This window comes from Oryctolagus cuniculus, chromosome 2 (assembly GCF_964237555.1).
Source record: "Oryctolagus cuniculus chromosome 2, mOryCun1.1, whole genome shotgun sequence".
Taxonomy (NCBI): Eukaryota; Metazoa; Chordata; class Mammalia; order Lagomorpha; family Leporidae; genus Oryctolagus; species Oryctolagus cuniculus.
This window is the reverse complement of record NC_091433.1, coordinates 29,899,618-29,913,572: the sequence shown is the minus strand read 5'-3', so window position 1 is coordinate 29,913,572 and position 13,955 is coordinate 29,899,618. Positions and strand designations below refer to the sequence as shown.

At 37.7% G+C, this 13,955-nt stretch overlaps 1 protein-coding gene across 1 annotated transcript; it reads right to left on the bottom strand.

Moving 5' to 3' along the window:
* Window positions 1–9,187: 9,187 nt before the first annotated feature.
* On the bottom strand, window positions 9,188–13,743 carry LOC127486553 (MAPK-interacting and spindle-stabilizing protein-like). The gene is given in 2 exon segments (XM_070069622.1): window positions 9,188–11,400; window positions 11,403–13,743. Coding segments are annotated over 2 exon segments (726 nt in total). The 5' UTR covers window positions 11,908–13,743; the 3' UTR covers window positions 9,188–11,179.
* Between the last annotated feature and the right edge of the window lie 212 nt (window positions 13,744–13,955).

Genomic DNA, 13,955 nt, shown 5'->3' with positions numbered 1-13,955 from the left:
AGTACAAAGTATGCTTTAAGGTCATTCTTCCACCCATTATATAATCTCCCTGCATCTTCTATGCTCTTAGATGGATAATTTTTGTGAAGAAAGCATTTTTTAAAGATTTATTTATTTATTTGAAAGTCAGAGTTACACAGAGAGAGAAGGAGAGGCAGAGAGAGAGAGAGAGAGAGAGAGAGAGAGAGGTCTTCCATCCACTGTTTCGCTCCCCAGTGGGCTGCAAAGTTTGGAGCTATGCCAATCCAAATGGGCTATCTTCCACTGCTTTCCCAGACCATAGTAGAGAGTGGCAAAGGAAGTGGAGCAGCTGGGTCTCGAACTAATGCCCATATGAGACACCTGCATCACAGGCGGCGGCTTTACCTGCTATGCCACAGTGTCGGCCCCAAGGAATGTATTTTCTGGAACAATTATTATTAAATGTAGAAGTGGTGACATTTCTCACATTAGCAATAAATATTACATTTAAATACAGCAAAATGATAAGGTAGGCATTATAATAAAATATATATAATAGGTAGTATGTTTACATAACAATAATATAAATATGTAATAACTAATACCTTTAAATATAGACAGAATGAATGAGTGAACATTATAATTAAAATATCCTAAATATTATATATAATGTAATATACTTATAAATATGTGTATATTATACATTAAAGCAAGGACTTTTGAGTATATTCTGGTGTATTACTATTCCAAAAACCCAAATTCTGAGAAAAATATGAATATAAAGAGCAATTAGGTATCCAAATGTATCAAATACATATTTGAATTAATGACATTGCACAAAGCTTATTTTATGAGCATAAATTATATTATAAAGCTTATTGATTAGACAGTTTTCAAAATTCCGAGATTTCTAAAATTTGAGTCATGTACATAGTCTTTTAGATGCTTATATTTTGAATCATTGTTTAGAATTGGGTGATAATATCTTGCACATTTAAGTCATTTTAACAGCAAAATTGGAACACAAAGTTAATATTTTATACAAATGTGACTCTTGTTGAGTGCATAGAGCCGCTTTTCTACTGTTTTAAATATTTGTTTACTAATTTAATAAGTGGCTCATAACAATAACCATGCTCTGTTCTTATATATACCAGTCTTTACAAAATACTTCTTAAATAGATGTGAGGATTTGCCCAAATGTGATGCAGTATAATTCATTTGTAATAAATATTTAGAATAAGTTTAGAAATATAACTGCTCAAAAATATGTGCTCTTCTCCAAAACTGATTAGATAGAGTATTACCAAATTTATCATTTCACTAAGGTGTCATTTACTATCAGGACACTTCCACAAACTATAGAAGTGAATCAATTATGCTTGGTTTCTTTGTATTAATTAATAACAAAACACATGTTGACTTCCTGACTTTCTAAAATATAATAACATACTATTATTATAACATACTGCTTGAATTTTTTCCTGACATGAAATATCTTAGGTATATACCTACATACAAGATTAGTTAAGAAATTATCATCTTTGTCTTTTTACTGAACCTTAGTTGAATAATAATCTTAAACATAAATGCAGTAACTATTAAATGAACTAGCATTTTCCATATACACGGTTCATTTTTATAGGATCTTGATCACTCTAGGGATTGGCTAGTTGTCTGGACTGTCAGAGTTAATGAGACAGACTCACATGGTTTAAGTTCCAGTATAATGGGATTTCTCATCTTAGATTCCATGGACTCCTAAGGAATTTATAGATAGGCTTCAGTAGTTCTGCAAATCTTATGAACATGCTATGTACATACTGATTTTTCGTTTGTGTTAGCTTCTCAAATCATCCAGGCTGACCAAAATAAATAAGCAAGAAAAGTCTGTAATCATTAAAATAAATCCTGTAAGCTTTGAAACGCTTTCCCCATTTTAGATGATATTGCCAATGACTCACACTCTCTAACTCATGAAGTATCTAAGTCACAAGAAATGAAATGTGCTACTGAGAGTGACACTGGAATTATTTTACACCAGAAGATGTCACTTAGGATAGCAGAGATACAAATCACTGATTATTTTTTTCTCTTTAGTTGTAGTAAGGTAAAGGCTGTTGCTACTTCCTACATGCAAAATTGTAAATCAGTTACTATATACCAAAAGGAACAGTGGCAAAACTTGAGAAAAAATTATTAGTTGTGCTGACCCTGCATTCTGAAAACTGTCTCAGTTTCCTTCTATATCCATGAATTTCTAGAGAAGGTACTGTGGATCACCTTCTGAATGACGTAAATGCATCCTACCATATGCCACATCCTTGAGTATTGCATAGTTGATTAGCCAGAGGGGACAAATCATTTTACTCCATGGGTATCTGAATTTTTGATACAAAGGCAGAATCTGGGGCTCTCATTGGGTTTCTGAGACTATGCATTGTGAAGTGAGCAACATGGATCTGATGAATAGGGCAGAAAACACAGAAGCTGTGTCTTTAGCATCACAGAAAAATGAAATGATACTATGATATTAATAGCCATAGAGGAGTGAAATCAAGGAGATTAATTCTTGAGAGTGTCTTTTATTTCCCTGTTTTATTGGAGTACTTTAGGCCTTGCAATGTTTCAGTGAGACAGCTATTTATTATTTATTTATTTATTATTATAAGTGATTGTTTTACTTCTTGATTTTAAGGTATTTTATTTGTGTTACATCTTAAAAGAACTTTAATTAATGAAACTTAGATTTCTAAATCTATTGCTAAATTCATTTGTTGTAGCACAAAATTTCTAACATCTTTCATAGTATATAATTTATATTAGGTATTTAATAATTTATTGGTTAAGTTGTCCTAATGCCTCAAATAATCTCTGATATAAAATTGATTATGAAGCAATGTGCATTAAATTTTATCCTTATCCTGAGGTACTATTACATTTTTCAAATGGAATAGATTAATAATCTTGAATAGCCTTTGTGAGACACAATTCTCTAACAATGACTGGTATTTCCCCATATCTTGTGGGCAAAGAGCTGATTGAACTTAACCCGGAACCACATTTTCAAGACAGTTGTGTGGTGTTTAGCCTTGGAAGACAGAGAGTGTCCACATCCTCAAAAAAGGGCACATTTGCTTGCAATCTTTCAAGACAGAGTTAGTATCTCTTTCTGAAGCTAAGGTCAAGCTTGGTTGCTGCTTGTATTCAAAAGCTTGAGTTCCCTAAGCCAGGGCTTCCTCTTCCTACCCCAGAGCCAACTTCGTAAGTAGCTATTATCTGGCCTTTCTGGGTTGCCCTGTAGGAATTGGAGTTTGGAGACCAATGAAAATGCTGATTATTACTGCTGTTTCTGTGAGTAATAAAACTTCCCTCCGATCCAACCCAGGAGTCTTTTACCATCATCCATTGAACTATGACAGGCTAACCTGTTAGTTTAAAGTCTCAGACCCTTTCATTGTATTTGACATCTATTTCTTGACATGAACTTTTTTTTTAAACTTTTATTTAGTAAATATAATTTCCAAAGTACAGTTTATGGATTACAATGGCTTTTGTTCTCTCACACCCAAACCCCTCCAATCTCCCGCTCCATCTCCCATTCCATTCACATCAAGATTAATTTTCAATTATCTTTATATACAGAAGACTGATTTAGTATATATTAAGTAAAGATTTCAACAATTTGCACCCACACAGAACATAAAGTGTAAAATACTGTTTGAGTACTAGTTATAGCATTAATTCACATTGGACAACACATTAATGTCAGAGATCCCACATGAGGAGTAACTACACAGTGACTCCTGTGGTTGACTTAACAATTTGACACTCTTGTTTATGGTGTCAGAAATGTCCCTAGGCTCTAGTCATGAACTGTCAAGGCTATGGAAGCCTCTTGAGTTCGCTGATTTTGATCTTATTTAGACAAGGTCATAGTCAAAGTGGAAGTTATCTCCTCCCTTCAGAGAAAGGGACCTCCTTCTTTGATGGCCTGTTCTTTCTACTGGGATCTCACTCACAGAGATCTTTCATTTAGGTCCTCTTTTTTTTTTTTTTTTTTTCAGAGTGTCTTGGCTTTCCATGCCTGAAATACTCTCATGGGCTCTTCAACCAGATCCGAATGCCTGAAGGGCTGATTCTGAGGCCAGAGTGCTGTTTAGGACATCTGCCATTCTATGAGTCTGCTGTGTATCTCACTTCCTATGTTGGATTGTTCTCTCCCTTTTTAATTCTATCAGTATTTGCAGACACTAGTCTTGTTTGTGTGATCCCTTTGGTTCTTAGTCCTATCATTATGATCAATTGTGAACAGAAATTGATCACTTGGACTAGTGAGATGGCATTGGTACTTGCGATCTTGATGGGATTGTATTGGAATATTGACATGAACATTTTTATGTTATTTATCTTAAAAATAATTTTGTCTAAGAAAATTAGCATGCACTTTTGAAAGAAATGATAGAAGTTCAAATTAATATTTTCCCTTACTCACTGAAAGTTAAAGTGTGCCTAAAAATATCAGATTCTTACAGTACCACATAGGATAACATCAGTTTTAGTTTGTGGTTTTCTGTACATTTGTGTCTGACTGCTGAATTTCAACTATCCATTGATTATCATGAGCAAAAATAAATACTAAGTTTTGTGTTTAATATTTTCAAAAGATTTTTCATAGTTTAGTATGAAATTAGTCATACTGTTATGTGTACACAATGGAATATTATCAATCCATTAAAAAGAGTGAAATCTTGTCATTTGTGTCTACATGGATGAACATGGAAGGCATATTAAGTGAAGTAAGTCAAGCATGAAAAGACAAATAAAATATGTTCTCACTTATATGGGAAAGTCAAAAAAGTTATACAAGTGGAAGGTAGAGTTTTAATTACCAGGGAGAGAGGGAGATGAGGGAGGATGATTAACTGGTACAGGAGTGAACATAGATAAGAGGAATGAATGTTTATTCTAAGAATTATTTTATTTATTTGAAAGAAAGACAGAGTTATAGAGAGATGTAGAGCCAGAAAGAGAGAGAGAGAGAGGTCCTCCATTTTTCTGGCTCACCCCCCAAACGACCACAATGGCCAGAGCTGAGCTGATCTTAAGCCAGGAGCCAGGAGCTTCTTCTGGATCTCCTATGCGGGTATAGAGAACCAAGGACTTGGGCCATCTTCTACTGCTTTCCCAGGCCATAGCAGAGAGCTGGATGGGAAAAGGAGCAACCAGGACTCAAACCGGCACCCATATGGGATGCAAGCACTGCAGGCTGAGACTTGAACCCACTGTGACACAGTGCCAGCCCCAGGAATGACTTCTTTTAAAAAAATTGTTTTATCATTTTAACAGATTTGATATAGTTAATAGATACAATTCAAAGGATATAATGATATTCCGTTTCTCCTTCCCTCCCACCATCTTTCCTCTAACTTTCTTTCTTAGAGCAGTAACTTCTAGTGTTCTGTAGTGCAGTAGGACAATTATGGTTGAAACAATTTACTGAATATTTAAAATAGCTAGTAGAGATGATTTTGAATGCTTGTAGCACAAAGAAGTAATACATTTTATGTGATTTTTGCCTATTACCATGATATGATCATTATCCATTGAAAATATGTATTGAATTGTATGCATTGAAAATATGCATTGAAAGTATGTATTACACTGTACAAATAAAAATGTAAAATCATCCATCAATTAAAAATAATCACTTGTTGCTTAATGTGACAATTTGGCATTTTGTATTACAATATTCATGTGTAGTTTTAAAGCTATTGTTTTAAATATTATCATGAATATTTATTGAACATAAAGATGCAAAGAAGAGGCTTCTGTCACTTTTGTCAAATGTCACTGGCACATACCTGACTCCCGGGGACACATGGTTCAGTGGTTTTTCAAACCCCCTCTTCCATGCTAGCATCTCACCTCAGCACAAGCAGCACAACTGCCTGTCTGAAGGCTTTCTGCAAACAAGAAACTCATCCAGGTCCCGGTTAACAGTCCTGGGGGAAAATCTTCAAGGAAGGATGGATTCCATGCTGTATACAAAAGTCCCTGTCCATTTTATTTATTTATTTATTTTTTTAATTCTGGGAAGAATTTCTTGGACGTTGTGAAAGTACCACACAAATAACCTGTTTCTCATAGGAATGATCTCAGGAACTCAATTATGCTTCTTCATACCAACATTTCCTCTTTTCTTTTTTAAAGATTTATTTATTTATATGAAAGTTGGAGTTACACAGAGAGAGAAGGGTCTTCCATCCGCTGGTTCACTCCCCAGTTGGCCGCAACAGCTGGAGTTGTGCCAATCCAAAGCCAGGAGCCAGGGACTTCTTCCAGGTCTCCCATGCGGATGCAGGGTCCCAAGGACTGGGCCATCTTCTACTGCTTTCCCAGGCCATAACAGAGAGCTGGATCGGAATTGGAGCAGCTGGGACTCAAACTGGTTCCCATATGGGATGCTGGCACTGCAGACTGCACCTTTACCAGTTACACCAGTGTCGGCCCCACCTCTTTCTTTGACTCACTCTTCATCCTGTCTCCTTCCTCTCTCCAGGGTTCACCTCCAACATATATCAATATTTCACCTGCAACACTGCAACCAATTAGTTATTGTAGGTTCTGCTCTGAACAGGACCCAAACTAAAATGTAATTCAGTGGAAACTTACAACACCCTCCTCATATCAGGCACATTATATACTGTTTCTCCATTAAGTTCCTGGAATCCTACAACATTATTTCTATTTCCCTGTTTTTACAGAAGAACAAAATGACTAAGAGTGTGCCAGGAGAGAGGTTAGGGTGGACAGTATCACTGTGCTGCTAAATTTGTATATATGAAATACATGAATTTTGTTACCATATAGGATGCTGGCACTGCCGACTGCACCTTTACCAGCTACGCCACAGTGTCTAGCCAAAAAATTAAAAAAAAAGAAATACAGAAATATATTTTGAATCTGATCTCTTAATGCAAAGCCCTCCATCTTAGACTCAACACAAATTTCCAGTCAAAACTAGAAGCTTGTTTATGAAATGAAGCTTTAGATTTATGAAAAGTGGTGATATTCATGTACAGATAATATCACTAAGTAATTATTCATTGATGTAACTCTGACATCCAGTCTAGTATTTTTCCACCAGACCAGAGTTTCTTGATGTTCCTGATGGACCATTGGTATTTTGGTGTAAAGGATTTGATGTAAAGGATTCTTCTGTGAACTATGGGATGTTTAATAGCATTCCTACATTTTATTCACTACATACAGGTACCACCATACCACCTTTCCTTCCTCCAACTTGTAACAATCAGAAATCTCCCCAGATACTACAAACTGCCCCAAGGGTAGCAGAATATCCTGCCTCCCCATCACACACTGTTTTTAAACACTGTACTAGCTCAGTTCCCAAAGCACAGACACTAAAGTCTATCCTTCCCTTACCTCATCCAGCATCTTTCACAGCTGTAGACACATGATAAGGGTTGTTTAGATTACAGTATTCAACCAAAAGTATTAAGTAGAACAAACAAAAAAATACTAAGAGGGATAACATAATAAGTTGCTCATCAACAGTCAGGGTGAGGGCTGATCAAGTCACCGTTTCTCCTAGTGTTCATTTCACTTTAACAGGTTTCCTTTTTGGTGCTCAGTTAGTTGTCACCTATCAAGGAGAACAAGTGGTATTTGTCCCTTTGGGATTGGCTTATTTCACTCAGCATAATGTTTTCCAAATTCCTAACAGGGATCACTTTTCAGTTAAAATTTAAACACCTAAGAATAATTGTGTGTTAATTACAGAGTTCAACCAACGGTACTAGAATAAAAAAAATACTAAAATGGATAAAGTATTACATTGTACATCAACCGTCAGGACAAGAGCTGATCAAGTTACTGTTTCTCATCGTGTCCATTTCATTTCAACAAGTTTCCCCTTTAGTGCTCAGTTAGTTGTCGCTGATCAGGGAGAACATATGATATTTGTATACACAATTCTTCTTAAGTGCTGAAACTTAACTGAAAAGCGATCACTGTTAAATATAAGATTGGGAATAAGAGAGGGAAGAGATGTGCAATTCGGGACATGCTCAAGCTGACTTACCTCAAACAGTAGAGTTAGAAACATACCAGGAGATTCCAATTCAATCCCATCAAGGTGGCATGTACCAATGCCATCTCACTAGTCCCAGTGATCAATTTCTGTTCACAATTGATCATAATGATAGGACTAAGAAACAAAGGGATCACATAAACAAGAATAGTGTCTGCAAATACTAGCTGATAGAATCAAAAAGGTAGAGAATGATCCAACATGGGAAGTGAGATACACAGCGGACCCATAGAATAGCAGATGTCCTAAACAGCACTCTGGCCTCAGAATCAGCCCTTAAGGCATGCGGATCCGCCTGAAAAGCCCATGAGAGTATTTCAGGCATGGAAAGCCAAGACACTCTGGGAAAAAAAAAAAAAAAAAAAAAAAAAAAAAAAAAAAAAAAAAAAAAAAAAACAAAAACACAACAACTAAATGAAAGATCTCCGCGAGTGAGATCCCAGTGGACAGAATGGGTCATCAAAGAAGGAGGTACCTTTCTCTGAAGGGAGGAGAGAACTTCCACTTTGACCATGGCCTTGTCTAAAAATTATCAGAGTCGGTGAATTCAGGGGGCTTCCATAGCCTTGGCAGCTCGTGACAAGAGCCTAGGGTGATTACTGATGCCATAAACAAGAGTGTCAACTTGTTAAGTCAACAACAGGAGTCACTGTGAACTCACTCCTCGTGTAGGATCTTTGTCCTTAGTGTGCTGTACATTGAGATTTAATGTTATAACTAGTACTTAAACAGTATTTTTCACTTTGTGTTTCCGTGTGGGAGCAAACTGTTGAAATCTTTACTTAATGTATGCTAAACTAATCTTCTGTATATAAAGAGAATGGAAAATGAATCTTGATGTGAATGGAAGGGGAGAGGGAGTGGGAAAGGGGAGGGTTGCGGGTGGGAGGGACGTAATGGGGGGGAAGCCATTGTAATCCATAAGCTGTACTTTGGAAATCTATATTCATTAAATAAAAGTTTAAAAAAACAAACAAACAAAAAGGGCTGTTTAGAATAGATTACGACAATTACATATGAATTTTCTAAAACAGCTTTTAATTATTCAAATAATCAGACATCTATTTATAAAGATATCTGCAAACTATTTGTCACATTGCCAGCTAAACTCTCTCACTAATAATGCATAAGTGCTGTTTTTTTTTTAAGTTTTAAATAGGTGATCCCCATGAGAAAAAAAAATACTCAAAAAGAGAATATTGGGTTTTTTTCTATCCATGTTCCTGTTTCAGCTAAAAACTTTGAATTGCGGATTAAAGATTCAATGTAATGAGTTGCATTATTTTCAAGTTGCTATAAATTTGTGAAAGTGCAGAGGAAAACCTCAGTTATAATGTATACGACTTTTCCTCCTTCTATAAAATACATTTCTACTTAAGGTTTCGTGTAAGTTTTTCAAACACATAGTGATTTTGATGGCATTATATGAAAATGAAATTGTAAGTTCATAGAAAATTAGGTGTAGTTAAAGTCAAATTTCAATGATTTAAGAATGCTGGAGAATATCCAGGAGTAAGATCCATATGATAACTGCTTTGGGATGAAATTTCATCTTTTTTTTTTAAGCTGCAGAATACTTTATTTCTAGGCAAAAGCAGAATTCAAGCATAAATATTTACTACATTGGTCTGAAAAATTCACATTACACTTTAGAAACCCAATGGATACATTCAATATTTCAAAACACTTTTTAATAAGGTCAGGTCTATTCAAAAACTAAGAATCTGATTTAGAGGTAAGGTGTCAAAAAGTGACCAATGCTGTATGTTATTTAAATATTAAACAGTTAATATTTAAGCAACAGAGTGACACTGCTTTAAAGTCACTTGCAGGGATCTACAATTTATTACTTTCAGTGTTACAGCTAGATTTTGTTTTTCAAAGATGGCGCTCAATTTCACTTATGCACCAGTTAGCAAATACAGAACTGAACAACTGGCCGTAAGCACTTCACATGCAGATCCAGGGAACTATGCAGGAGACAATGCCATAGCTTAGCCAGACTCTGAGAGACGGATAGACTTCCAATGCACACCCGTACAAAGACAACAGTCATGTCTGTATGACTTCAGATTCTCTAAACATAACTGCTCTGTTATTATGACAGACTTTATCTAGAGTGCGCCAGTTCTCCCTGTCAGGGAGGAATCAAGGGATGTGTTCCTTGTATAGAACTGAGGGACCAGGGAGGAACAAAGATCGAATGATCTGGACAGAAAAGCTGCCTCAGTTTTTGTGGGAATGAAAATTACTTTTTGCAATGAAGCAATTCCTAGGGTTTATCTAATTTGAGGTTCAAAACAAGGAGAAAATGACTTCTGTCCTTGAGTTCTTTCCAAAGCAATATTCACATCTCATAATCCATTCGAAAGTAATACAAAGAGGTCATTGATTCCTTAAAAATCTAGATACACGTTGACCTGGATTAAGGACAAAGTTAATGTTCATAAACACCAGATTTTAGTGCTTTACAGCCCATATGGCTTAAAATAAATCACAAATTGGTGCTACAAGCTCAAAGATAAAAATGAATACTGGTTGGCTATGAACTCAATATTTGACAATAATCACTTACAGTCTTATAATGTATATCTAACACCTAACCTCAAGAGGACTAAGTTTATTTATCCTGTAGTTAGAGCAGCTCAAAATGTTGAGCAGCATCATTTGTTTACATTATAATGTGATTGTTTTCCAAAGTTTACTTAGGGGGAAAAGTGATTATATAAAAATACTTGAAATTTGCCAATGAAGTTGCAGATTCTAACAATAATTCACATCATCTGAGATATTTTATGTGTATAGCTTTATAATTCAAACAAATTGTATCCAAGATCTATTCAACACACTTAGTCACTTTAACTTTGTGTGAAAACCAAACAAAATCACATCTGAATGATCTGCTTTCCCATTTTTATCTGATTGTATTCATCTGATATACTACGCATCCAAGTACAGGAGGCAGATATCTTCTGAGAGGTGCAAGAGTTGTTCTTTCATGAATGCCCTCTAACAGTGAAACCAGCAAATGTCGTATATGCATTCATGTGCATACATATGTACTTCAAAAAGCAAAGTGTCATCTCTTCATCCATTGTTAACTTAATGGTATGAATGGGGGCCACTCGGCATCGGTGGAGCACCAGCAGGTCCTGAAGGCACTTGGAAAGGATTGCTGGGGGAAGGATAGAGTCCTGGTGCAGGATACGACCCTGCAGGGGCAGGATATGGTGCCGGCGGTCCCCAGGCTCCTGGTGGAACAGTGCCCCAGGGAACAGGGGGTGCCGCCCCTGGTGCTCGGGGAGGAGGAGCGGGATATGGCCTGAAGATGAATATGGCATATTAGGGGTAGGATACTGCCCTCCCATCCCAGGTGCCCAAGGTCCAGAAGACATGGATCCCCATGGACCTAAGGGGCCAGCTATGGCTGGATCTGTGGGTGCACCATATGGTCTGGGTAGCTCTGGAAAGGGCATATTTGGTGTAGGATATGGCCCTGTGGGCCCAGGGCCTGGCACAGTTGGGGCTGGGTAAGGACCACCAGGTGGGGGGCACGATGGTCCAGAGGGAGGAAAGGGGGCGGGGGGTCCTGGAGGCGGTCCAGTGGGAGGCACGGAGGGGTACATTCCCGTTGGCGCTGGTCCAAAAGGCACGGTAGAGGGGGCTGCACTTGGCGGGAGTCCAGATGGCACTGAAGGTGGAGCACTTGGGTTATTCCAAGGGTTGGAACCTGGCCAGCCTTGCGCTTGGGCAGGCTTTGTATTGCTCACAGAGGTCTTGGCAGGGGAGTGTTCAGGTAGTGCATCTGCCAACAAAAACTCATCAGACATTTTCCTTGGCAAGATCTGAGCCCCCAGCAGGGTCTGGAAACGACGATGGAGCCGAGGGACCTGAGCGCTGAGGAACCGGGGTCAGCCCGACTCGAAATTTCATCTTTTTTTAATACTTAAACTACAATAATCATATTGAAGGTATCAGCAAGATGTACTTCAATAATCTCATCTTATATAAAAAACAAATCATTATTTTCTTTATTATATGATCAATGTACTTGTTCCCTACTTTCAAAATTCAACATTTCTGTCTGCATAAAATCCATAATTTAGATGCTCTGCCATGGTATATTTGAAACAAGCACATTTTATTAGAAAGGTGCATTAAAATCAATCTCATAGATAATTTTTTTTGACAGGCAGAGTTAGTGAGAGAGAGAGACAGAGAGAAAGCTCTTCCTTCCATTGGTTCACCCCCCAGGATGGCCGCTATGGCCGGCGAGCTGCGCCGATCTGAAGCCAGGAGCCAGGTGCCTCCTCCTGGTCTCCCAAGCAGGTGCAGGGCCCAAGCACTTGGGCCATCCTCCACTGCCTTCCCGGGCCACAGCAGAGAGCTGGACTGGAAGAGGGGCACCTGGGACAGAATCCGGTGCCCCAACCGGGACTAGAACCCGGGGTGCCGGCGCCACAGGCAGAGGATTAGCCAAGTGAGCCATGGCGCCAGCCCTCATAGATAATTTTTAAAAGTTACTTTTGTTATACCCCTGCTGTCTGTTCAGTAATAATAAAGCACAACAATAATTGGTGAATTGAACCAGGGTTCAATATATGATTATGGATATGTACTAATAAGAGATTTGAAGTGTGTCTTTTTTAAAAAAAGTTGTTATTTAAATTTATTATTTGAAAGACAAAGTGACACAGAAAGAGAGATAGAGAGAGAAAGAGAGAGAGCAAGAGCGAGAGAGCGCTTCTATGTTTCTGTTGGGTCATTCCCCTGTTGTTGGCAAGAGCCAAGGAAAGAGAGAGAGTGAGAGAGAGATTCTATGCTTCTGTTATTTCATTCCCCATTGTCAGCAAGATCCAGGAACTCCATCCCAATATCCTATCTGGGTTACAGAGGCCCAGTTACTTGGATCATCATCCATTGCTTTCTCAGATGCAGGAAGCTGTATTGGAAGCTGAGCAGCTGGGACTCAAATCAGTACTCCCATATGACATGCTGGTATTCCAAGTGTTGGTTAACCCACTGTGCCACAATGGCAGCTCCTTAAGGGTGTCTGAATAAAATATAACACATTTTTACTGCTTAAAATACATTTGTTCTTAAATACAGCTTCTAAATTTTAGATACAGACAGCATTCATGACAATGTTTGTTTTGAGACAAGCAAACACAACATAAAATCTTTAGAACTTTACTACCTGGCTTCCAATTCTACTGTCTCCATTGAATGGAAGCTCCACGAGAATAATTTTTTTTTTATTTATCTTGCTTACAGTTGTATTCCAAAGGCTTATGTTTCCCACTTATATATCCCAAAGGTCTGTACTTGTAATGAGAATTTTATTCCTTAATGAATGAAGGAATGAAAGAAAATGTATAATCATTTTCTTTTGCTGCTGTATCAATCAGCGCAATTTTAGTGGTTAAAAATCACCACTAAATTTATTACTTATTCCTGGCAGTCAAATGTGTAATAGAGGTCTAGCTGGGTTAAATCAAAGTATGAATAGAGGTGCTTTGCTACTGGAGTCTGTATAGCTGTCCAGTTTAGTGTCTATCAAACTCCTAGAAGCTACCTGCATTGTTTGGCTCATAGTTGCCTTTCAACTTGAAAACCAACAATATCTGGTTACATGGGTGGATAAGTCTTTCTCACATGGCATCACTTTAAAAAAAAAAACATTTGTTTATTTGTTATTATTACAGAGAGGCAGAGGCAGAGAGAGAGAGTGACAGAGAGAGAGAGAGAATCTTTCTCCTGCTGGTTCACTCCCCAAATGGCCGTAATAGCCAAAGCTGGGCCAATCCGAAGCCAGGAGCCAGTTGCTTCCTCCAGGCCATGGCAGAGAGTTGGATTGGAAGCAGAGCACCCAGGACTC